The sequence below is a fragment of the Oncorhynchus mykiss genome, chromosome 28 (genome assembly GCF_057628025.1).
Source record: "Oncorhynchus mykiss isolate SJ-2025 chromosome 28, ASM5762802v1, whole genome shotgun sequence".
Classification (NCBI taxonomy): domain Eukaryota; kingdom Metazoa; phylum Chordata; class Actinopteri; order Salmoniformes; family Salmonidae; genus Oncorhynchus; species Oncorhynchus mykiss.
The window spans coordinates 9,130,715-9,157,863 of record NC_143049.1 but is presented as its reverse complement, the minus strand read 5'-3'; the positions used below and the strand labels follow the sequence as shown (position 1 = coordinate 9,157,863).

The window sequence follows — 27,149 nt, the reverse complement described above, 5'->3', positions numbered from 1 at the left end:
CAAACCGCGCTTCTTAACACCCACCCACACCAATGTGTTGGAGGAAACACAGTTCAACTGATGATCAAAGTCAGCCTGCAATTGCCCGGCCCGCCACAAGAGCACAATGAGCCAAGTAAAGCCCCCCAAGCCAAACCCTCCCCTAATCCAGACAATTGTGCACCGCCCTGTGGGACTCCTGGTCACTGTCGGTTGTGACACAGCCTGGGGTCTGTAGTGACGCCTCAAGCACTGCAATGCAGTGCCTTAGACCGCTGCGCCACTCAGGAGACTGTATTCAGACCCTTTACTCTACATCTGCACCATTTATTCTAAAAAGCACCTTTGGCAGCGATTACAGCCTCAAGTCTTCTTGGGTACGACGCTACAAGCTTGGCACACCTGTATTCGGGGAGTTTCTCCCGTTCTTCTCTGCAGATCCTCTCAAGCTCTGTCAGGTTGGATGGGGAGTGTCGCTGCACAAGTTATCGTTACTCATTGTGTATTTATTATATCTGTTATTATTACGTGTTATTACTTTTCTATTATTTCTCTGTTTTCTCTCTCTATGCCTTTTTGAGAAGGTCCCGTAAGCAAGTATTTCACTGTTAGTCTACACCTGTTGTTTACGAAGCATGTGACGAACACAATTTGATTTGGCAGGTACATTCATTAACACTTCCATTGTTTAACACCTCCTTCATTTGAACTGCAAACCGCACCCATGGTGGTAAATAAGGGGCTCTTTGAAAGGGGGTCATATAAACATTGCCGTATATATATATTTTTACAGGTAACATGCCCATTTCAGACAGAAAATGTGCTATCTGTCTGCTCTCTCTCTCTCTCTCTGTATCTCTGTCTCCGTCTCTCTCTCTCGATCATTCTCTCTCTCTCTCTCTCTCTCTCTCTCTCTCTACTGTATGGCTGCCTCCTCCATATTCATGAGTTATTATTGTTATTGCAGGCTTGGAACACCTGCTTCCAAATTACTGCTGTAATGACCAATTACAGTCCCGACTATATTAACACTTTCTACTGTGTGTGAGCTGCTGATAGGCTTTTTGGTTACCCTCAACCTAGAACATTCAATGGAATTCCAAATCAACAATTGAAAAGTGGAATTGATTGTCAATGACAATGTTTCTGTTCTTGAATAGGAATCTCAATTCACTCGACATCTATATCTTCATTACTCTGAGGTAGACATGTCAGAACTACACAGGGTTCCTTATTTGGCAATCGGCACACTTGAGTACCTCTGATTGACACACGGTCTAGAGCCACCACCAGGGGGAGTCATACCGCATCACGCCACTCAGATGGGTGGCTGACAGACAGAGGCAGGCTGACAGCCATAGGGAGTGGAGAGGAATAAAGGTGGAGGAGAGTAGGCTGATTAAAAGGAGAGGAGAGGAAGAGAGGTGAGGAGGTTGAGAGAAGATGGGGAGCTGTCAACAGCTCATCAGGCAGCAGTAGACAGCTGGGGCCAACCAAATAATTTCCCTGGGTGATTAGGTGTGTGTGTGATAGCATAAGGGCAATTGGGGTGATTACCACTGAGATTTTGGAGCTGGAGAGAACACTGTGGGTAGGACATTGAGGAGTGAAGTTTCCTTCAGAGGTACAGGGAGAAAGAGAAGTGAAAAGGATAAGAGGAGAGAGAACTGGCTTCTGACTGTAAAGGAGAAACATGGTGTTGTCTTCTTTCTTCTAGATGAAGTTCATTTTGCAATGTGCTGTCATGCGTCACTCTGGATTGAGGTGTGAGTCTATTTTGTGTGTGTATGTGTGTATTTATCAACATGTACAGCGGGGGTTTCAAACTTATTCCATGGAGGTCCTAGCTTCTGCTGTTTTTTCCCCTTTCAATTAAGACCTAGACAACCAGACGAGGGGAGTTCCTTACTCATCAGTGACCTTAATTCATCAATCAGGTACAAGGCAGGAGCGAAAACCCGTGGAATGGTGCAAATGTCTACACACTCCTATGAGAGAGGTATTGTCTTCACACTCCTATCTGACAGGTACAGTCTTCTACACACTCCTATCCGACAGGTACTGTCTTCACACTCCTATCCTACCAGAAACAGTTGAAACAATAAGACCCACTCTGTTTCTTAATAGACTTTATTGTAGCTGCACATTGCATGATTGTGAGTTAAAGTGCCTACGGTACCTTCCTAAAGACAATTCTCCCACTACGGCTTCATACACATTAAGATTGGTCACATGGTTTAGATCACTGTGCAGTTTACTTAGCTGGTCCCTACATACCATCAATAAATTAATTATATTTCTATAAATCACATCATTCTTAAAATACTGCAATGCACATCCATTTAAAATGGAAGAAATAAAGAAGGATATTACTGTGCAAAGACACTAACTGAAACTCTTAGATTTTCCAATGAGTTCCCAAAACACTGAGGGTATGTATGTAACATAATACAATAATACATACATAAGCAAGTATATTACATTTTTCTAATAATATTTCTGTCAGACAGGAACAATCCTCTTTCTCTCATCCGTCTTTGAAGAGTACATTCCCCTCTCGATAGCCTTGTGCTTCTTGCTAGACGAAGGACTGACAAGTTAACGCCAGAGTTGACATCAAAAAGCCGGTAAGGCTGCTTCTCAAATGACGGTACCATATATATATATATATATATATATATATGGCTCTTGGCAAATGAATAGATGTATAATCTCCTTATAATCTTATAATAATTAAGTATCATACAGTCAATCGGATCACTGCACAACATTCAGTCAGAGCGACACAATCACAGATACACACTATGCCGATTGCACTGGGGATCAGGGCAATTAAGTCACATATTTTAGGATATCTTACATGTGATTTAGTGTATTTCTGCTATCTAAAGGGCTGTGGATTGCTGTATGTTCCCGATTCACTTTCTTTGGCTCACATATTCACTATAATATATTAACATATCATTGACTAATAGCATTATTCATCAAAACATACAGATTACATAGAGGCTATAGAATATACATAAAATATACATTTACAAATGGAGGAAAATACTTGACTTTTGAAACACTGGTAATGTCATAAATAATTCATATTTTAACTTTATATATATTTATAGTTATCATATTAGTATTTAAACATCTTCAAAAATGACATACTGTTTGCTTGTTCCACACAGGCCAGGAGCCAGTGTTTTACACTCTGCAAGTAGAATTTGCCTTTAGACACAGATCCAGGATCAGCTTACCCTCCCCAATACCTAAAATTAATAATATTAACCATTAGGGAGAAAAACATATTACTGACACTTGATCAGTAACTAGGGGCATTTTCAGCCAATAGTCAACACTAAGGTCATAGTTCAAAGGTCAATACAGCATTAGGTTACAGCATGGGGTACATACACTGTTACACACACACACCTTCTCCACGAAACACACACTGGAGGTCAAGGTTTAACGCTAGGAGAAAGGGTTGGTGCATCTGTCTCTAGAATTATATATATGCTGAGTGCAAGTGATGCATCGTGTATATCATAATATTCATATATCATAGTATATTGTATTCTATATGTGCTCTCAGGCATTTCTTTGTTTTCACACACACACGCATACACACACACACCAATGTAGAGGGTTTCCCTGTGTTACCTTACCTTACATCATTTAATATACCTAATCTACTGTGCAACACAGACAAATAACTGCTTTACGGACTTGAACACACATACAACACAGTACTCTACTACAAACACACACATACAAATATTAGTCAAACTTTAGTATTGGAGTGTGTACCCATCATGCCATAAAAGCTGTGGTTTACACATCCTACCTTCAGAGAGAATTGTTTAGGACAAATCAAGAACAGCTCCAAAATTCTCTCAGAGCCCGATTAGTGTGGTCACAGGTAAAATATTGAAAACTGCAGTTCCGGCCTCCGGCTACTGTGTTGGTGCTATCTACAGGTCACGCCCCAGCCTCTCGATCTCGTCAATAAGGAAGTCGATGTCTGACTGGAGGGCTGCAGGGTTGGAGATGACCATGCGGAAGAAGTTGACCTTCTGGCCCTGAGGCTGGTAGCCCACCATGGTCGTACCAGACTCCATCATCATTGCTTTGATATTGGGCGCCACCTGGAGGATGGGAGGGGAATATAACATATTTTAGAATACTGGAATAACGTGTCTGGAACATTTGAAAAGATAGAAGACGGTACAACAATTACCTTGTGAAGTTTCTCTCGATACTCTTTGCTGTTGTGTTCCATGCCTCTCAGGCTGGGTGGAATGTACCAGAAACATACATTGGTGTGCTGGGGCTACGGAGAGAAGACACACATTTAGAATATTTTGACCTTAATTAAGGATTTGTTTTATTACTATAATTTTTTCAACACCCCTACTTCCTGCGGCTGTGGAAGGAAGGGGGGGATGACTGAGGGAGGAAAGGAAAAACTAGGTCAGTTGCTTACCACTCCATCGAACACCATCTCGTATCCCTCTCTGTTCCTGATCTTGTCGTAGAGGTACTGAGACAGGTCCAGACACTTGTCAATGTGCTGCTCAAATCCTATGGTGCCCTGCGGAAAAAATATAAATATTACAATGATTAATAAGAGCTGAAAATACAGAGGTGCTGGCTGGGGACAGCAGGGCATTCCTATAAGTGTTGAAACCCCATTGGGGTCTATATGTAATTAGAAGCCTGGATATGACCAAATACTAGATTCATGTAACATTGACTCACCTTGGCCTTCCACATGAGCCAGAACTTAAAGATGTCAACGTGGCGCCCACACTGGATGGCTTTGTCTCCCGTGTCATAGCTGACATCATACTGTTTATCAGGCTGGAACAGGTACCCTGCGCACATCGAGTTACAGCCCGCCAGAATACCCTACAGAGAGAAAGAACAGGGTTATATAGAGAGCGAGAGTGTCTCTCTGTGTGTGTGTGTGTGTGTGTGTGCGCGTGTGTGTTTGTCCTCACCTTCTCTCTGACCAGGATGGCGGAGCACTGTAGAGGCACTCCCATCATCTTGTGAGGATTCCACGTGACAGAGTTAGCCCTAAAAGAGGAACAGCAGTCGTTACCGTGTTTGTAGTGTGAATTAAGGAATGTGTGTGTGTGTGTTTGTGTGTTTGTGTGTGTGTGTGTGTGTGTGTGTGTGTGTGTGTGTGTGTGTGTGTGTGTGTGTGTGTGTGTGTGTGTGTGTGTGTGTGTGTGTTTGTGTGTGTGTGTGTCAGTACCTCTCAACACCGCTGAACTTATGGCGATGCTTCCTGGACATCAGGAGACCACCTCCCCATGCACCCTGGAGAAAGAACACACGCACCAATAGAACATTAGGAAAAAACAATATTGTCCCCAAACACACAAACACACTGTACTCACGTCTACGTGCAACCACATGTTGTATTTCTCGCAGATGTCAGCAATCTCATTGATGGGGTCAAATGCTCCGTAAACAGTGGAACCAGCTGTAGCGTTCACAAACAGTGGATGATAACCCTGGAGGAACACAATGTCACAGGAGTCACAAAGTGACATAACCCTTCATGTAAGAAACAGAGAGAGAAAGAGAGAGAGAGAGAGAGAGAGAGAGAGAGAGAGAGACGGACATACAGACAGAGACAAAAAGAGATAGAGAGACAGAGGAAACGACAGAGAGAGAGACAGACAGGGAGAGAGAGATATACAGAGACAGAGGGAAGGAGAGAGAGAATCACCTTCTGCTTGACATCGAGGATCTTAGCTTCTAGATCAGCAGGAATAACTCTCCCCCTGAGAAAGAACAGGAACAGAGAATCAGCTGATCTATCTTAATGTATATCTACAGTGGGTCAGGTGCAACCTTTGTGTGTAGCTGTAGCGTACCTCTCATCTGTGCTCAGCAGGACCACGTTCTCTGAGCCAAAGCCCAGAGCTGCCCCTGCCTTCTTGATAGAGTAGTGGCTCTGTGGGATTTCAGGAAAATACAGGAACTTAAACAATTTAAAACCGACACTATTGAGGATTTCTTCAGAGTGTGTTTTTGCTTGTGAGTGTGCATGTGTGTGTGCGTGTGTGCGTGTGTGCGTGTGACATACATGTTCTGATGTGAAAAGCACCAGACGGGGAGCGGCAGACATGCCCTTGGTCTTGACCTCAGGGAAGTACTTGTAGCGAGCGATCATCACACTGTACATGTTAGAGATGGCACCCCCTGTGGACAGAGAGAGAATGACCGGTCAGAACAGGACCATGGACAGCAGCTAGTCCAATACAGGCAGACATGACCACCTGATTTTGGCACAATCCAATGATACATTTCCACATGACAGGACAATAAAATGTATCCAGTCCTGTTGTACATGATCACTTCTATATTGAAAATATATCAAACAGTATTGGACATGCAGTAACACACATAACGTACTCACATACTGTATGCCTGCACACACACACACACACACACACATACACTCCATATTCTACATACCTGGTGAGAATATTCCGTCCCCCTCTCCTGAGGGCCAGCCAATAATCTCTCTCATCTTCTTCAGCGTCAGCTGCTCCATCAGGACAAACACTGGAGCGATCTCATAGGTGAACCTGGCGGTCAATATAATAATACATGAATCAATCAATTCATACAACTATCGATTCACTCAAAACAATATTTATTGCAACATTTCACTTAAAATATTTAGGTCACATAGACCTTTGACCCTTTTCCTACGTTCCAGCTCAGACTACTTCCGGTGAACAAGTTAAACATATTTAAGGATGTTATTTTTGCATGGCTAAACTGAGCTGAGGACCCAGAGCTACTGCTAGAACTGCAAGACAACCCTATGGACTTAAAGTTCCATTAAATTAGCCACACACACACACACACACACACACACACACACATTTACGCACACAAGCAAATTTTGCTGACAGAGTTGAACTAATTAAAATTCGCCTGATATGAGACAGGGAGCAGACATTCATATTCAAATCCTTTTAAAGTATCAGTCAGCGTTTAATTAAAGCACACAAAGCTCTGATGGTTATCTGTCAATTCTGTCAATCACAACAGGGGCTTTTGATGTGACTGGCTGAAGGGTGTGTGTGTGTGGGTGGGTGTGTGTGTGTGTGTGTGTGTGGGAGGGGGGGGGGGGGGGGCTTGTGTTGGGGAGAGATAAGAAGGCTTTAGCCCCAAATCTATTTCCTGCTTCAGAGTGGAGGAAGAGAAAAAGAGAATGAAGGAGAGAGTGAAGGAGAGAGAAGGGGAGCACAGGTGTGGAACCAATGGAATGGAGAGAAAAGGGAAGACAAGATGCAGATGTAGAGACAGAGACAGAGGGAGAGAGGAGACGAGGCTTTTGTTTCAATCTCTATTGAATATTGAGATCAGGGTTTGGCTCATTTCACAATTGAATCGAGAATGCCTCATAAATTCCAATTCAATTCTTGAATTTGAATTACATTTGAATTGAAGTAGTAAACAGGATTCAGAATCACAATTCAAATTTGAATCAATGGAAAAAATAATTGAATTCAGTGAAACTCAATGAAATTCAAATGCCTCTTCTATTCCACATTAGGTGTAGGCAATACAAATATACATATTGTACATAAAACATCAAACAGGTTGTTATATACATGCATATAGAATATTGTTGAAAAAAATTGAAATGAATCTTGAAATGGATGGTCAAGGAAGACAAAACCTGTATGCGAATCAGTGGAGGCTGCTGAGGGGAGGACGGCTCATAATAATGTCTGGAACGGAGCTACTGGAATGGCATCAAACACATGGAAACCATGTATTGGATGTATTTGATACCATTTCACCAAATCCGCTCCAGCGATAATCACAAGTCTGACCTCCCCAATTAAGGTGCCACCAACCTCCTGTGATAACGAATATACTAAGTTATTATATTTAATTCATCACTTACATTTTTCAATATGGGGAAAATACAACATTTCCCAGAATGCATTAGTTTAACCCTCAAGTTGACCCTGAAGCCTTCAAAAAGAAGAAAACAAATGAAATGGTTGGTGGAAAAAGAATAGTCTATTCTAACCAGTAAGGTTAAAAGGTATATGAGCTTTGTTTCCAGAGGAAAGTGATATATTCTTTGGTATCTGGAAGTGTGACCTTTAAGATTCAATGAAACTCTCATGTTCTATGACTGAGTGGAATTGATTTGAAATGCACTGAATTGAATTATACTTCCTGTTATTCAAATTAAAATTCTACATCCTGTCGGGAGTGGCCAATTCAATTCTAATTTCAATGAGCTTAATGGGAGTCAATTCAAACATTCTAAATTGAGCCCCACCCTGGCTGAGATGTTGTGATTTGTCATTTCAGAAAGAGAGGGCAACATCTCTGGTTGACTGAAATGATCTATGACATTTGTAAGCGACTCTGGGTTGGGTTGTGTGAATTTTGTGGCCCTAAGGCTATGCACTTCTGATGCCTGACCTCCCCACATCCTTCCCCTTCCTTCCCCGCCTCCCTCACTCCTCCACCTATGGAGCATTTCCAATTACAATTTACCCCAGAATTCTACCCAAAAGGCTCAGACTTTTCTGTTTCCACTTACGAGTGCCGGCACCCGTGTTTCACTCTGCCATAGCTCTGGCAGACTAAATTGGAGCCAAGGCAAGGCCCGGGGTATATTTCAGCTAACATTTACATAACAATGGCTAACTGTGAACTTTGACACCTTCTCACAAAAGCAAAAGTCTCGAATGATGCAAAGGCTGTTGATTCTGCTCGTCACAAGTCTTTAGTGTCACACTCCTGATGGAAACACGATAACATTAGCTGCACACTAGTTTTGGGGGTAAATCTCATTGGGAAAGCACCACTACTGTGTAACAAGGCCAGTTACACAACACACACACAACCCCCCTTCTACCCTTCCCAGACCTCCCCTCATCATCTGGGGACAGGGGAGCCGCACTGACAGACACACAAATACACACAGAAGAGGGGAGGAAGAGAGAGGGGAAGGGGAATAAGACATGACCTCAAGGGGAATGGGAGACATTTGTGGCAAAGAGGATAGTAGGGGGAAGATAGCTTTTTTTTTAAGAAAACCTTTATTTTACTAGGCAAGCCAGTTAAGAACAAATTCTTATTTACAATGACGGCCTAGGAACAATAGGTTAACTGCCTTGTTCAGGGGCAGAACGACAGATTTTTACCCTGTCAGCTCAGGGATTCAATCTAGCAACCTTTCAGTTACTGGCCCAACGCTCTAACCACTAGGCTACCTGCCGCCCCAAGAAGAAGGAGGAAGGAGGGTGAGAAAAGTAAAGGGAGAGGAAATGAGAAGGAGAGCGAGAGAACAGAGAGGGAGAGAGAGAGAGAGCGAGAGAGATAAATCTAGGCAGCAGCCCTATAATTAATGTGCATTTATTCTGGCTGTAACAGCCATCCTGGGGAGAGTTTGATTAGAACATTAGGTACCAGTCAATACGCCAGCACAGATTATGACTGATGGGCCCTAATTACACACCAGACAGACAGACAGACAGACAGACAGACAGACAGACAGACAGACAGACAGACAGGCAGACAGGCAGACAGACAGGCAGACAGACAGACAGACAGACAGACAGACAGACAGACAGACAGACAGACAGACAGACAGACAGACAGACAGACAGACAGACAGACAGACAGACAGACAGACAGACAGACAGACAGACAGACAGACAGACAGACAGACAGACAGACAGACAGACAGACAGACAGACAGGCAGACAGGCAGACAGACATTAAGAAATCATAGGACCGGGGCTTTTTAAAAAAAAAATTATGATTGGCAAATCTGACTGACAAACTGAGATCAATCTGGTCTTCAATTCAAACAATGAATAGAGCAGGACAATGAAGCGACACACAGATTGTACAATATTAGCAGGCAATATATATAAATACATATACAGTACCAGTCAAAAGTTTGGACAAACCTTATCATTCAAGGGCTTTTCTTTATTTTCACTATTTTCTGCATTGTATAATAATAGTGAAGACATCAAAACTATGAAATAACACATATGGAATCATGTAGTAACCAAAAAAGTGTTGAATTCTTGAATTCTAAATAAATCACAACAGAGTCACCAGCAAGCACCCCACACCATCACACCTCCTCCTCCATGCTTCACAGTGCAAACCAAAAATCTCCAATATGGCCTCATCAGACCAAAGGACAGATATCCACCGGTCTGATGTCCATTGCTCGTGTTTCTTGGCCAAGCAAGTCTCCTTATTATTGCTGTCCTTTAGTAGGGGTTTCTTTTCGGCAATTCAACCATGAAGGGCTTATTCACGCAGTCTCATATGCACAGTTGATGTTGAGATGTGTCTGTTAATTGAACACAGTGAAGCATTTGGGCTGCAATCTGAGGGGCAATTAACTCAAATTAACTTTTCCTCTGCAGCAGAGGTAACTCTGGGTCTTCCTTTCCTGTGGCAGTCCTCATGAGAGCCAGTCTCATTACAGCGCCGGATGGTTTTGCGACTGCACTTGAAGAAACTTTCAAAGTTCTTGAAATTTGACTGACCTTCGTGTCTTAAAGTAATGATGGACTGTGGTTTCTCTTTGCTTATTTGAGCTGATTACCAAATAGGGCTATCTTCTGTATACCACCCCTACCTTGTCACAACACAACTGATTGGCTCAAACGCATTAAGAAGGAAAGACGTTCCACAAATTAACTTTTAACAAGGCACACCTGTTCATTTAAATTAATTCTAGGTGACTACCTCATTAAGCTGGTTGAGAGAATGCCAGGCTACTTTGAAGAATCTCAAATTTCTTGTTTTTGGTTACTAAAATAATCCATATGTGTTATTTCATAGTTGTGAAGTCTTCACTATTACTCTACAATGTAGGACATAGTAAAATAAAGTAAAATCCTGGAATGAGTAGGTGTGTACAAACTTTTGACTGGTAGTGTGTGTGTGTGTGTGTGTGTGTGTGTGTGTGTGTGTGTGTGTGTTGTGTGTGTGTGTGTGTATATATATATATATATATATATACTAAAGGGTTCAATGACTCAGAAAATCACAAACTAAATGTTGTAACCATGTTACAAAATGTCACTGTTAGAACATCCTATTTGCCTTACAAGCAGAGCATAATCTTATATAAGGAAGACAGAATATTTTGACAAATCTGCCGATTTCGGCTGAGCACAAAGGATAATACTTTTTCCTCATCTCGGGCAATAATATCTATAATGGCGATCATTATCACAATCACAGCCAATCATTGGTCTTTTCAGGGTGAAAATTACCCTTCAGTCACCTGCCTGTCCTATGGGACAGCCCCTAAATGCCCTCATATTATCCCCAACCCAGACCTCCTAAGTGACTCTGAGCACCATTGTGTCAGTTGTGTGCACGTGTGTGTGAGTGTGTGTGTCTGTGTGTGCAAGTGCAAAGGAAAATCAGTCTTTATCTACAGGGACAATAGAGCCAGAATGAGTCCTCCACAGGGAGCCAGGGCAGTCAGTCGCTGAGTGTGACAGGGTTTTCAGTGCCGCCGGGCGGCCATTGTGTGTGGGGCCCAGCTGGGCTATCTGCTAAGACCAGCTCACAATGAGCCTGCAGTCAATGGGGCGTTAACACTATCTCCTGAATCTGGGCCAGGCTGAACTGGTGTGTGTAAATGTGTGTGTGTGTGTGTGTGTGTGTGTGTGTGTGTGTGTCTGTGTGAGTGTGTGTGTGTGTGTAGCGTGCAGTGTGCAGTGTGTATCACAATTTAGTGTCCCTGCTCTCCGAGTCTCTCTCTCTCTCTCGGCATGGTTCCAAGTTTCCAACCGAGAGATGAGATGGAGTTTTCCAAGCAGGGTGATTGCCTAAGCTAATGTTTAAGAAAGAAGTGAAGCATCTCTTCTTTTCAATCTTGTTCTGTTACTATCAAACTCTGATCTTGAATTGTTCTTGTTTTATTACCATTAATGAACATGTCTGGTCTCTCAAAATCCTGTGGCGGGGGGGGGGGGTATATGGCCAATATACCACAGCTAAGGGCTGTTCTTAGTCACGACTGCCCCTGAACTCCCTGCCTAGTTAAATAAAGGTAAAATAAAAGATATCTCGATATTTACCATGGCTGTCAGCCAATCAGCATTCAGGGCTCAAACCACCCAGTTCATAATTAAGCAATAAGGCCTGAGGAGGTGTGGTATATGGCCAATATACCACGGCTAAGGGCCGTTCTTATGCATGATGCAACGCGCAGTGCCTGGACACAACCCTTAGCCGTGGTATATCTGCCATTCATCACAAACCCCCGAGCAGCCTTATTGCTATTATAAACTGGCTACCAACTTAATCAGAGCTGTAAAAATAAACGTTTCGTCATACCTGTGGTATACAGTCTGATATACCATGGCTGTCAGCCAATCAGCATTCAGGGCTCGAACCACCCAGTTTATAATCATGTATTGTCTGTGATCTCTCTTCTATGTGTACGTCTCTCTTGCAGCTCTGGCATTGCCCTGCTTGCTCTCTCTTGTAATGATGCTGTAGCCATTTCTCTTTGTTATTTATTTGGTCTTTCATGGTCCTGTGTTGTTTAGCTCTGCAGGGCTTCATGCCCTCTGTCAGAGTTGGCCACCAACTAAAACTGAGTTCTGATCAATGTTCAATAACCAGCCCGTGGGGCGTGTGTGTGTGTGTGTGTGTGTGTGTGTGTTATCTGAGATGTACAGTATTCAGGCCTACTGTTCGATACACAGCTAGTACAGTGCCACCATCATTGGGTTTACTTGATAGCTACCTACACAAATAGCTAGCTAGAACAAAGTGTTAATAAGATAAATTAATTTAAAAAGATTAAAAGCAATACAAATAAGTTCTCCAGTAGGCATCTAAAAAAAAAATAATCTAAAAAGCCTGACAATTTACTGCAGAGATTCAGTTTGGGGTTGGCCAGTATATGGGTTTTCATCAAAACCAAAATTGTATACAACGGTCTTAATTTTAAACACCTTTGACCTGACCAATCAGAGGCCTTGGCCTTCGTTTAACCCCCGAGGTTAAAGATTTCCGATTCCGATCCTGTAACTGAGCAGGTCTGAGGGGAACCACACTTCCTGAAAAATAATGATTTTATTATATTTTTTGCTACATGGCGAAAATCCTTTAAATGTCAATCACAACCCACTGGGGCTTTCCAGTAAACGTTGGAAGCCAGCACTGTGATGTCCACATCACATGCACACACACAGACACACATACACACACACAAAAACAGCAGTGTATGTCTCACATGTTTGTGTTGGCTGTAGAGGTGAGCCACTCCCCAGCCAGCCCAATGATGTCCAGCCCAGTAGAGAGTTGGTTGAAGAACCGCGGATGACCTGGTACACAAAGAGAGAGAGATGAGAGATCCTATCTCAAAGGGACTTCCTGGATTAAATAAAGGTTCCTAAAGAAACAAAAGAAAATAGTGGAATATTTGCCACCGTGTTTTCTTCACCCTGGGGGGCTGAAACAGTGTGTGTGTTCTTTCCAGCTATTAAAACGAACCACTTTAAGTTAAAACGAAAAAAACCCCAAACACATTCACTCTTCTCTGTATTCCTATTGTGACCCGAGCCGCAGTGAAACGTTTGCCTTGGAGGTGCATAAAAACTATACTGGGGACACAAAGCACGTATCCACTGATAACAAGGTTACATGACAACCACGTTGTCTGAGTTCACATAAAGATGCTCACAAAGCTTGAAGTTTAAGTTTGAAAGATATTCAACAAACAACAATCATCATCACTGGGCTACCACTGTTGTATTAACAGTTGAAGTCGGAAGTTGACATAAGCCAGACTACGGTTTGCAACTGCATATGGGGACAAAGATTGTACTTTTTGGAGAAATGTCCTCTGGTCTGATGAAACAAAAATAGAACTGTTTGGTCATAATGACCATCATTATCTTTGGAGGAAAAAGGGGGAGGCTTGCAAGCCAAAGAACACCATCCCAACCGTGAAACACGGGGATGGCAGCATCATGTTGTGGGGGTGATTTGCTGAAGAAGGGACTGGTGCACTTCACAAAATAGATGGCATCATGAGGAAAGGAAAATTCTGTGGATATATTGAAGCAACATCTCAAGACATCAGTCAGGAAGTTAAAGCTTGGTCTCAATGACCCCAAGCATACTTCCAAAGTTGTGGCAAAATGGCTTAAGAACAACAAAGTCAAGATATTGGAGTGGCCATTACAAAGCCCTGACCTCAATCCTATAGAAAATGTGTGGGCAGAACTGAAAAAGCGTGTGCGAGCAAGGAGGCCTACAAACCTGACTCAGTTACACCAGCTCTGTCAAGAGGAATGGGCCAAAATTCACCCAACTTATTGTGGAAAGCTTGTGGAAGGCTACCTGAAATGTTTGACCCAAGTTAAACAATTTGAAGGCAATGCTACCAAATACTAATTGAGTGTACGTAAACTTCTGACCCACTGGGAATGTGATGGAAGAAATAAAAGCTGAAATAAATCATTCTCTCTACAATTATTCTGACATTTCACATTCTTAAAATACAGTGGTGATCCTATCTGACCTAAGATAGGGAATTTTTACTAGGACCAAATGTCAGAATTGTGAAAAACTGAGTTTAAATGTATTTGGCTAAGGTGTATGTAAACTTCCAACTTCAACTGTATGTCATGTAGCCCCCTAGACGGACTGACTGAATGACATATTGGAGATATGAAAGGCGAAGCGGATTTGCTCCCACTCTGTTGGCATAGTGCAGCACCGTGGACAGAGAGTCCGTGGAATGAAGGCATGGGAATCAACTGAGGTAGGCTAATTAACACAGACCATTTTTTTCTTAGCTATCATCACTTTGTGTGTGTAAATGATAAATGAATTAAGCTAAAGGTCTGTAGGAAGGAAAACCCAAGGGACAGCTTGACTGTTGTTCTTCCTAACGGCTTGTAAAAAGCACATGCAGGCTTGCATCCCTGCCGGCGGTACTTGGTTTAATAAGAAGAGAGACGGAGAAGAGGTTGTCAACGGAATTACCAGGGGAATAATAACCCGTCATTGTGATTGGTTGTAGCCTATCGAGGGAACAGCTTATGGTTTTGTGTAGAATTCCATTTTGCTCATGTGGTGTGAACACGAGCAGATGACCGTGACAAAGATTTAAAAAACATATTGTAGCCCAATGCACTAATTACTGTGAAAAACATGACATGCAATATGTTCAATAAAACAGTGCATTATTAAACACTTCCAGATAGACTATACAATATAAAAAATATTATAGGCCATAGTCCTACTATATAGGTTGGTTTAGTTTCATATAACCTAACCATTTAAGCTTTACAGCAATCTTGTTTGTTTTGGATTGGAATGTAGCTTAAAGAGCAGAATTTACCGTCTTTTGTTTCTAATCTAATTTCCAATTAACGAAGGAGAGAAACAACAGCCTATCTTAATTAGCTTTATAAGTTAAGGCTTTTTCCAATGAAAAGCTTTTAGTCTGCCTGGCTGGGTGAGAGATAACTGCTTTTATAAGAAATGAAAAAGAATTTAAAAAAGTTATACACACAAAAACTGTCCCAAAAGCATGAAAAGCAAACATCTGGTCTAAAACTTGTAACATATTTCACGTAATTATGTTGTGGCTAGTTTAGTGGTCTATATTGTACAGTACGTACCTGTTCGCACGCCGTACTTGAGCGTGTCCCTGCAGTCCACAAGGATCTGCTCAAGGGACTCTGGCTGGTCAGAGAGCTCGAGGTTGAAGCCCTCCATGCCCTCAAGCAGCTGATGCGGATGGTGGAAGTCCAGAACCTTGGTGGAACGGTCAAACGACTTCCTGACGTAGTTGGTGAGGATGTCCACAAGTTCCAATAAGAACTGCATAGTGGCCTCTTCTCCATTTTTGGCGGGGAGTAAATCTAGAAGAATTAGGGGGAAAGCATTTACAAAATGAAAACAAATGTATGTAGAGACTGGATTCCCTCATAGATAAGGGGGCCTGTAATGGCTATAACAAACTAGCAACATTGTAGGTCTAGACCAGCGTTCACTACATGTCTAGAAAATGAAAGATAAAAAAAAGAGTAGGCCTATATTGAATGTCTGGCAAGAATAAACTTCGCTTACCTCTCGCAAACATGTTGGAGAAATCGGTCTCAGTGCGGCAGAAGCGCGCATCCCGGTCGCTGTTGACACAGGAGAACAGGTTCTTCTGGCGTTCTGAGAGCGAGCCTGCGAGCCGGCCTTCCTCCCCTAGACTGTTATTCTTCTGCAGGAACCCTATGGTGTTGCACGGAGCAGCATGAGTGGGGGAACACGCTTGGTTACCACTGCCCAACATCGCTAGATAAATAACTTGATAATTACTTTTATTCAAAGACCTGAGTTTTATATATCCTTGTTATCAGTTACAAATGCAACACAGGTCTTTGTGGTGTCCTCTCTCAGACAATGCTTATATACCCGGGTGGTAATCCCCATACAGCAGGAGGGTTATGGATCAATGTATGGATGAGGGTTGCCTGTGTGTGTCTGTGTATGTGAGTGTGTGTGTGTGTGCTTGCATGGGTGCCCTGCCAGACCCTGCAGTGACATCAACCCATAACCCAGCCATGCTGTAAAAAGTTTTTTTTTGACAGTAGTTACACCAAACAGAAACAGGTTATTTTGGACAGTAGTTACACCTAATGGAACCAGGTTTTGTTGGACAATTGTTACACCTAATGGAAGCAGGCTATTTTGGACAGTAGGTACACCTAATGGAAGCAGGTTATTTTGGACAGTATTTACTCCAAATGGAAAAAGGTTACTTTGGACATTTGTCAAACTGAATGGAAACAGGTTATGTTGGACTATTGTCAAACCTAATGGAAACAGGTTATTTTGAACAGTAGATACACTTAATGGAAACATGTTATTTTGGACAGTAGGTACACCTAATGGAAACTGGATCTTTTTGACAGTAGTCACACCTAATGGAAGCAGGTTGTTTTGGACAGTTGTTACACTTAATGGAAGCAGGCTATTTTGGACTGTAGTCACACCTAATGGAAACATGTTATTGTGGACAGTAGGCACACCTAATGGAAACAGGTTATTTCTTGACTATTGTCAAACCTAATGGAAACAGGTTATTTGGGACAGTAGTCACGCCTAATGGAAGCAGGTTATTTTTGGACAGTAGTTACACCTAATGGAATCAGGATATTTTGGACGGTAGTTACACCTAATGGAAACAGGTTATTTTGGGCAGTAGTCACACCTAATGGAAGCAGGTTATTTGAGACAGTAGTTACACCTAATGGAAACACATTATTTTGGACAGTAGTTACACGTAATGGAAGCTGATTATTTTGGCCAGTAGTCACACCTAATGGAAGCAGGTTATTTTGGACAATTGTTACACCTAATGGAAACAGGTTATTTAGGACAGTAGTTACACCTAACAAAAACATGTTATTTTGGATGGTAGGTACACCTAATGGAAGCAGACTATTTTGGACAGTAGTTACACCAAATGGAAACACATTCTTCTGGACAGTAGTCACACCTAATTAAACATATTCTTCTGGACAGTAGTTACACCTAATTGAAACAGGTTATTTTGGACAATTGTCAAACCTAATGGAAACAGGTTATTTTGGACAGTAGTCACACCTAATGGAAGCAGGTTGTTTTAGACAGTAGTTACACCTATTGGAAGCAGGCTATTTTGGACAGTAGTTACACCTAATGGAAACAGGTTATTTTGGACAATTGTTACACCTAATGGAAACACATTATTTTGGACTGTAGTTACACCAAATGGAAACACATTCTTTCGGACGGTAGTTACACCTAATGGAAACACATTATGAATCAATGTTGTCAGCTCTAGCTCTTTTTTGGTTGCGTTTGTCATAACTACTAAATGAAATAAAAAACGCCAATACATTACAACGTTTTATTTCCAATTAACAATGGTACAGTGAAGAGGTCAGTAGGGAGCTTTGTGCTCCCATCCGCTCCTTACTCAACCATGAAGTTCTTTGCCAGTTCCTGAGCCTGCAGCCTGTCAATTGAACTAACCTACAGACCCGTTTAACTACAATGACATAATCAGTTACGGTTACATAAACCTTTTAGTTTTAACATGTGGATGTTTATCTACCTTAGTTGAATGCACTGACTGAAGTCGCTCTCGATTAAAAGCGTCTGCCAAATGACCTAAATGTAAATGTACAAATGTACAGTTGGAAAGCATGCTGACGATTCATCTAATGAGCTCTGCCCCCTAAAAAGACAAACTCTTTGACCAAGCAAAATTTCCTCAGTTAATATCTACATGAATGAATCTGGTGCACATCAAGTTCCACCGAGTTAAATCAGTAAATTCTACAAGAAACAATTATATTCCGCCATAAAACATGAATTGTTCGTGTAATGTTAAAAAAATATGATAGAGCAAATCTTAAACGCAGACAAAAATGTTTGTGTAGAGGAGACATTATGGAAGGGAAAGGGGATACCTAGTTATTTGAACAACTGAATTGATTCTACCAAAATGAGTCTCCGCATTTAAGCCAACCCATTCGAATCAGACTGGGGTTAATGACGGATGCGATACATTTAACGGGCTCTGGATAGGCTAGTCTATGTTTTACTAAAGTCCGTGTGTATTAATAGCCCATTGATTTTAGAGAAAAACCTATTGCAGACTACCATCAGAAAATGTCATTATGGAAGGATTTAAACATCTATTTTCACGTCATACAGTTTTAAGTAAATTATTATATCAACATCGGATGTTAAAAGGTTTTGCATTATCAAACAGACAAGACTCTCAATATCTAACAGACAAGGCTCTCTGAAACCTTCAGAGATCCTTTCATTTAAATGTACTCCCCTAATCTTGAATGGCAGATTGGCACTGATTATTTTACAAGACCAGCAGCCTCGACAACTGCTGGTTGGTTCTCGTTAATCTTCCCTCTCATCCACAGGACCCGTATATTTACTGAAAGGAGCTGACGACTATAACGGCCTGTAAATCCAACACTGACATAGGCCAACATATAACAACTCGGCACAATTTTATGATGGCTGTTGTCACAGAGGGATTTTTCAGTCCCCCCCCCCCCCCCCCCAAAAAAAAAAACGATTTCAACCCCGAGCACAAAACGATTCCTTATCAGCCCAAAGGGGATATTATAGAAACGAGGGTAAATTATTGGGCCTGGCGCATAATGAACAGAAATGTGAAAATTACTCATAAGGCCTAAGCAATGTCCTCTATAAAATGAATCAGTCAGTTTATTGAATAAACATGTTTCCTCGTATATTGCGGTAAATGTTTTCGTTATTAAGGTTATTTGCAGGGTTATAAGGGAGGTTAAATTGTGTTGATTTTATCCGGCAGGGGGCGTCCTCATTACGGGGCAGGTTACCTAATTATGTGGGCCCTCGGTACGAATTATAGTTCTGCATCGTAACTCTCGAGCTAAAACCCATTTATTCTTAGGCTAATGACATCCTCTTCTTTGTTTTTGGATTGAACCAATGGTAGGACAATGCATACTTTTGCAATGAAATGTTAACTTGACATTATCAAAACCCTGCCACCAAAACATGTTGGAAAGAAATCAATGAAAGTAGGAAGTATTTCTTAAAGGAAATATATTTTTCTCAATGTGTGATGACGTCAAACCAATCCTAGACGTAATCGAAAAAAGATTGAATATACAGGGTCCAGGAAAAAAAGGTAATCTAAGATTCCTGTTGGAAAAATACTGGATTCAATCGTTTCACCTTTTTTTTGCTGGATTGGCTAACATAACAGAGGCTTTATGGAACCTCCCAGATTTTACCAACCCACGCCCTCCCACGTCATCTCATCGACGTCATCTCATTTTATAAGGTATATAAAAAAATATGTTTTGCATAAAGATACCCAAATCCATACCACCTCCTAACGGAAAGGCGAGGAAATTAATGTTTAAAAAAATAATAAGGCGTTGATAATAAAATACAAAACTGGAATTAGAACATGTATTATTTAGTATATAGCCCTAGTTTATGCACACACCATGTTAGCAGCTAATTCTGCATTAAAAACCTATTGGACAGCTCTATCTCGACAAATATTCAATGTTTAGGCATTTTCTACATTTCTGAGGCGGATTGTTACTTGCTGTAGTGTAGGCCTGTATCCTATCCTTTGCCAACTGCAGAGATATGGATAGGAAGGGACATGGGGTGCCTCGCGGGGTCGGGGCGGGAACCCCGGCGCGCCGTGCTTGGCCTAAAGCTAATTGCCAACTGACCTTTAGGAGATGAGAATGTGGAGTGACAGTCAGCGACGGCCTTGCCCTAATATTAGCATTTTATAGCATCATTATGCTGGGTGTGGAGATGGGCCTATGAGGCTTCATATGCCTACAAAGTCAAATGACAACGTTTCTCGTAGGCTATTGCAGTGAATCAAATTAGATTGCCGTTGTTGATGGTTCATGGGTCTAAAACTTACCACAGATCTTCATCCCCAGTTTCCGCGTGCATCCTTGCATCCACGCGTCATAGTCTAAAACAGAATGTTTGGGGAGAACGTTTGAAAATTCGATTCTGGGATAATGAATAGTGTGATTTGGGTGACAGTGGATTCGTTTTTATAAAGCGTATGGTGGCAGTGTATGGCACAACGGAGTGAAGAAGCATGAAGCAGACTCACATGCAGAAGAAGCAGCAGCAGCCTCTAGAGCTCACGCCACCCCTTCTCAAACCCCATTGGGTGGAAACAAAGCAGCGCTGACCTTAGATCAGTGCGATTATTAACCTATTCCTGAACATTCGAATTGTTCCGAATCCACACAGTCCAAACCAAATGGGCCATTAGAGGCCCACACTGGCACGCAACCTGCAAAGGGGACGTTTTAAATAAACACCCGTGAAATTAGCTCGCGAAGGAGAGCAGAAATTAATTGGGTGAAACACAGTATTTTGATTGGCGCGAGATGGTGATGTCTGGCTGGCCGTTTGGACACACACGCACGCACACACACACACACACACGCGCACACACCAGGCAGTATAGGGAGAACTACTGCAGCATAGGGGAAACAACCTATAGGCTACGTATTTTGATATTGCATGAACATACAGATGGAAAATGGCATCATAGCCACACAAAAAACACAAGCACACAGAGTCAAGCAATGGGACGGCAACAAGGCACATCTATATGTATATGAGCCTTATGGTGGTGTTATTTGTCTAGGATTTAAGACCCGGATAGAACGTCTCGAGGTGTCCCTCAGAGCACAAGGTAAGCGCTGCCCGAGACACACTCGCACACAGGAACCACCGGCCGCCTCAGGTATGTATGCGAGACAGAGCGTGGCAGCGAGATAATGGCAACAATCAACAGTAGCAGCAGAGAGACAGGCAGAGTATAAACAACATCACAGGCTTTTTGAAACGGTTATGCATTCTGTAAAACCTGTCAAACACATTCTTCCTCTGTCAAATTGCCTATCAAATGAAGTCAATTTTCCATATTAGGCCAATGGTTTTAATGGCTGAAATTTCAGGCTGATTAACAAGGCCTATGCTTCCATTTTTCTCAAACAAAAATGACTTGGCCTAGGTCTAAAGAGAAGCGGGTTTGGGGATTTTTCTTAACTAAAATGTAACTGTCAGTGGGTAGACTAAAAGGCTGATTTCAGTAATACCTACTAAATGGCCTCTTCTTTCAGTGTTCGATGGTAAAATTATCGAAGCGGGTCTCTATTACATTGACATCCCTCCTCCGCGTACACTTCGCCAATGTCATTGAAAACGAAAGCAAGCCGTAATCACGAGCAACGGAGTGCCTGCAATTACCAGCCATTTCCCTGCGTAATTGCGCTGGTAACAGCTCTCAGTGATGCAGGACCACACATTGGATAAATTAAGAGGGGATAAATGATTGAAATTATTTTAAAAAATGTATCACGAATTTGAATGCTAAAATTCAGAATATATCTTTTGCCAATAAATAATAGCATAGGCCTACATTTAGTGTTTAGGTTATTAGGCCTATTTTAAAATCGAGAATATTTTAAACATTATTTGATAGGCCAAATAAAAAAAAGGCATAACCTAAGGAAATTCGATAGGCTTATTCCAAATAATTGTGATTTCTATTCCAAAAATAATTCCTTCCCGATGCCCTGCGCTGAAGACATAACGACGCTCTATGAGGCAATTACAGGAGGTCCGTTTCTCAGTGCGCGCCGCTGATCCGTTAGACAGCGGCAGGCAGTTGTGATAGCTCTGTTTTTAACCGGAATGATTAACGACGTCGCCCACACGGTAAATAGCCAGAGTGAGACTCGTTTTTATCAGACAGAGAGGGAGTGAGGTAGGGAGAGGGAGAGAGAAGAATGAGAAGAAAGAGAGACCTACTTGTGGATGAAGGTCGTAAATTGGCGGAGTTGGGGTCCTGGTCCCCGCCAGCGGCTGTCGGTTCAGACGTGGCCATCAGTCCTCCGTTATTCCCGTGCGCTCCGGGACTCTTATCAGATTATCAACGAAAATAACCAATCGGTTGCTGAAAACAAATGGCCCAGTGTTAAGATAGATGGCTAATATTAAACAAAGAAATAACCGCATTCATGTTTGAAAGTTTGTCTATTTACATAGCCTAAAATAGGCAACATTAGCTGAATTTGACCAATGAAATGGAGCTTTAATTAACCGTGCAGTGGCCATATACGAAGAGGATGATGCATCATTTGTTGTTTTTATCTGCCTCTTTGACGGGAATAATTTATTTTTTTTGGCTCGCATTTGCCGATCGAAGGGAGATAAATCAGTGGTGATCGGTTTGAGAAGATTTGTCTCACGCCACACACGTAGGCCTACCCAGGCGCGTGGGTCCGTCTGTCAAATGCAGAAATGCATTCGGACGTTAACATCGCGGGCATTCAATGCTGGACCCAAATAAAGTCGGCAAATCTGACAGAAATTTAAGGCTACGCTATTCTAACCTTAGCCTATAAACACGAACGAAAAAAAACTGTCCCTAGTGAAGTTTTTATGGGTCGTTAAAGCGAAATCATCCCCATCTCAGAGCCATCAGTCTTGGGCGCTCGAGCTAAGCGATGAGCACCAGACCGTTCAGTCTACTTAATTAGATCAAAGAGCACGAAAACAAAGGATTTTCGTGCCTTCAATAATAAAGCAAATAAACAGGCCTATGTCTAATCCACAAACAAATCATCCTTAACAAACCTATTCATAATAAGGAATATGCTAAACGAAAAACCCTACCACAATGATGTGCAATGGAATTATTTGACACATTTTGTCCATAATTATTGGTTTAGTAAGAAAAATATATAATTGATTGGGCAGCCTACTGACATCCGTTGGAAAATGGATAGCAATATCGATTTTTAATTATGATGATCTTTGAATAACCACGGCGAAGCCAGCATCAGTCAATGTCATTGTTAATAAGGAATAGTTAGGCTAATGATGGAATCGTGCTACTCATATAGACTATAAATAACAATAGCCTACCATTGCTCAAAACATGTTCATTGTTTCTTAATTACAAACTTTTGAACGAGAGAGATATGGAAATCTGAACATTCAAGCGACAGGTCTTTTGCAAAAATATTTATGCTTTTCTAAACCAATCTCATCCTTTTTTCGACTCCAATAAGAATGAGCATCGCAACAATGTAGCAGTTGTTGAGCGCTGTGCAGCATTCAAAAACTCACGGTTATATTATGGGAAAATAAATCAATACTACAATATAGGCTGTTCGGAAACGTGAGAGCGCTCGCGCTATGAGACTATAGGCTACCTTACCGTCTGCGGGTGCACAGGTTGTCGTGTCCAGAAACTATCACCAAAGAACCGAATTACAGTTCTCTATCCACCCAACGTTCTGAGACGCAAGACAGTCCAAAGCCAACGACACCGGAATACCAATGGAGTACGAAAAATTCAATCCAGCAGCGTGCGAATGACCTTTTTTCCCTCAAGAATGTGTCATTTTTTAATTATTTATGAGCGCCTGAATCGCCTATTTATCCACTTTAACGCACGCACACGTGAGTCATAGCATTACCTCCCTCTGGCACGAAATTAAGCTTCTTCACGACCACTGACGTGTCGCCTTTTCTGTGAGTGGGATACTTTATTTCAGCAGCTTTGATTGTCATGAGAAATGCATAGCTCCATTACGATCCCCAATCACGAAGTGTCACTCTTAGGAAGTTTGATTGCAATCAAGTCCTCAATAGCCTACTTACTAACCTAGGTGATGTTCAACACGACCAAAAATAACAACGGAGGTTTTATTTGCGTCACTGGCACCTGTCAATCAAAGGAAACATGTGACAAAATTGTGTTGGCCAACACTAGTAGCCTACCAGATATGGACTTTGGATGGACTCCGTTTTGCTCAGAAGGCTAGGCATATCGATGAAATGTTATCACAGAGAAATGGACAAGTGCTAGCCTATTCATTTTCTTCTGTGCTGTTGTCCAGATTTAGTTTTGTGGATTGCGACGCTAGACTGATATGACGACTCTAGACACGAGGGGGCGCCTCGACTGCGTTCACAGATCTCTGTGGTCAGGCAGCGTTGATGGAATTTATTTCCAAAATGGTGAAAACCATGTAATCTCTTGCCTATGCTGTGCTGAACAACATATTGTTTGGAACATGTCCAAATACATATCCTATACCCCCTAGCCTATAGGCTGAATAGTAAAACAAGAAAAAGATTAGCATGGTATACACACCTGAGGAAGTTTAGGGAATTGACCTGTCAACCCCATTATCCCAAGCAGCAGGGCTCCAATGGGAAGTGTTCTCTCCACAGTCCACTCCACTGCCTAATGCCCCTGCTTTCACTCTCTCTTTCCTCTTTCACCGCACCCCTTCTTTTTGGATGTTCTCTTCCTTTCCACTTGTTCTCTCTTCACCCTGTCAGAACAGACCTTTATAGACATTGCATTCGGAAAGTATTGAGACACCATTCCCTTTTTCCTCATTTTGTTACGTTACAGCCTTGTTCTAAAATGGATTGAATTGCACTACCGTTCAAAAGTTTGGGGTCACTTAGAAATGTCCTTGTTTTTTTAAAGAAAAGCTCATTTTTTTGGTCCATTAAAATAACATCAAATTGATCAGAAATACAGTGTAGACATTGTTCATGTTATATATTTTAAATAAAAAATAGGTTTTATTTCACCTTTATTTAACCAGGTAGGCCAGTTGACAACAAGTTCTCATTTACAACTGCGACCTGGCCAAGATAAAGCAAAGCAGTGCGACACAAACAACAACACAGAGTTACACATGGAATAAACAAACATACCACCAATAATGCAATAGAAAAAGTATATATATATATAGTGTGTGCAAATGAGGTAGGATAAGGGAGGTAAGACAATAAATAGTAATAAATAGTGACAAAATAATTGCAATATATATGACTATACAATATATCTACATAGGCGTACAGAGGCCCATTATCAGCTACCATCATTCCTATGTTCCAATAGCACGTTGTGTTAGCTAATCCAAATTTATCTTTTTAAAAGGCTAATTGATCATTAGAAAACACTTTTGCAATTATGTTAGCAGAGCTGAAAACTGTTGTCCTGATTAATGAAGCAATAAAACTGGCCTTCTTTAGACTAGTTGAGTATCTGGAGCATCAGCATTTGTGGGTTCAATTACAGGCTCAAAATGGCCAGAAACACAAAACATTCTTCTGAAACTCATCAGTATATTCTTGTTCTGAGAAATGAAGGCTATTCCATGTGAGAAATTGCCAAGAAACTGAAGATCTCATACAATGCTGTGTACTATTCCAGCGCAAACTGTCTCTAACCAGAATAGAAAGAGGAGTGGGAGGCCCCGGTGCACAGCAGAACAAGAGGACAAGTACATTAGAGTGTCTAGTTTGAGAAACATAATAAGTCCTGAACTGGCAGGTTCATTAAATAGTACCCGAAAAACACCCGTCTCAACATCAACAGTGAAGAGGCGACTCCGGGATGCTGCCCTTCTAGGCAGAGTCCCCCTGTCCAGTGTCCGTGTTCTTTTGTCCATCTTAATCTTTTCTTTTTATTGGCCAGTCTGAGGTATGGCTTTTTCTCTTTGCAACTCTGCTTAGAAGGCTCTGTTTCACAAGTTTGAACCGCACAGTACAGTACTGCACAGTTCAGTACACTAGAGCACAGTACAGTAGAGTATAGTACAGTACAGCAGTATTTAATTTAGTAGAGTACAGTACAGTATAGTTTAATTCAGTAGAGTACAGTACAGTTCAGTACAATAGAGAGTACATTAGAGTAAAGGAGGGTACAATACAGTATATTATACTGTACTATACTGTGCTGTACTATATTTGTCTTTACCTTTCTTTACCATGCTCTCCTGTGATCTACTGTACAGTGCTGTCCAACCGGACCAATTCGGAACCAATCATCGTCGTCTATGTTTGGGCCAAATTAAGGTCGGTCTGGACCAAATTTGAACCAATTATAGACATCTATGTGTAACAGTATAACTTTAGACCGTCCCCTCGCCCATACCCGGGCGCGAACCAGGGACCCTCTGCACACATCAACAACAGTCACCCTCGGAGCATCGTTACCCATCGCTCCACAAAGAGCAAGGGGAACCACTACTTCAAGGTCTCAGAGCAAGAGACGTCACCGATTGAAACGCTATTTAGCACGCACCGCTAACTAAGCTAGCCGTTTCACACCCGTTACATATGTTTGGGCTGAATATATGCAGGTCCTGGCCGGACGTCTGTGGACGTTGAAATCAAGGCCAATTGATGCACAATGTCTGGTAATATTTATTTATGTTTGGACCCCAGGAAGAGTAGCTTCTGTCTTGGCAACAGCTAATGGGGATCCTCATAAAATACTAAATACTAAATCTGAAACAAACATAGACAACTATGTTTGGGCCAAATCAAGGCCGGTCCAGACCAAATCTGAACCAAACATAGACGTCTATGTTGGTCCGCACCGCACCAAAATCAAGGCTGGTCTGGACCAAAAAAAGACAGCAGGGTCAGAAGACGTCAGGACCAAAGAAAAGACACCCAAAATACATTGCTGCCGGTCCATACTGCGTGGGATGTGATTGTTTTAATGATTCCGGTTC

General features: G+C 41.8%; 1 protein-coding gene across 8 annotated transcripts; it reads right to left on the bottom strand.

Annotated features, from left to right (window-relative positions):
- Positions 1-2,095: 2,095 nt before the first annotated feature.
- Positions 2,096-24,962, bottom strand: LOC110509206 (glutamate decarboxylase 1). Of its 8 annotated transcripts, none has more exons than XM_036966550.2 (17): positions 24,761-24,962; positions 22,405-22,549; positions 20,489-20,542; positions 16,111-16,263; positions 15,660-15,902; positions 13,259-13,349; positions 6,463-6,575; positions 6,071-6,186; positions 5,859-5,938; positions 5,711-5,765; positions 5,376-5,492; positions 5,231-5,295; positions 4,971-5,049; positions 4,729-4,878; positions 4,454-4,561; positions 4,208-4,300; positions 2,096-4,115 (listed from the first exon to the last, which is right to left on the bottom strand). In XM_036966550.2, exons 2-17 carry the CDS (start codon positions 22,478-22,480, stop codon positions 3,942-3,944), a joined length of 1,767 nt encoding a protein of 588 aa, XP_036822445.2. In that variant the 5' UTR covers positions 22,481-22,549; positions 24,761-24,962; the 3' UTR covers positions 2,096-3,941. The 8 variants fall into 8 exon arrangements, with proteins under 8 accessions (XP_036822445.2, XP_036822444.2, XP_036822443.2 ...); XM_036966549.2 differs by lacking the exon at positions 24,761-24,962 and adding an exon at positions 24,385-24,520; XM_036966548.2 differs by lacking the exon at positions 24,761-24,962 and adding an exon at positions 24,081-24,286.
- Positions 24,963-27,149: the final 2,187 nt, after the last annotated feature.

Coding starts and splice junctions, on each gene's coding strand:
- LOC110509206 (XM_036966550.2), bottom strand. CDS start 22,480: ATGGCCACGTCTGAACCGACAGCCGCTGGCGGGGACCAGGACCCCAAC. Junction 6,576..13,258: donor TCTACAGCCAACACAAACAT/GTGAGACATACA, acceptor ATTGACCGCCAG/GTTCACCTATGAGATCGCTC. Junction 4,116..4,207: donor ATCGAGAGAAACTTCACAAG/GTAATTGTTGTA, acceptor CCCATCCTCCAG/GTGGCGCCCAATATCAAAGC.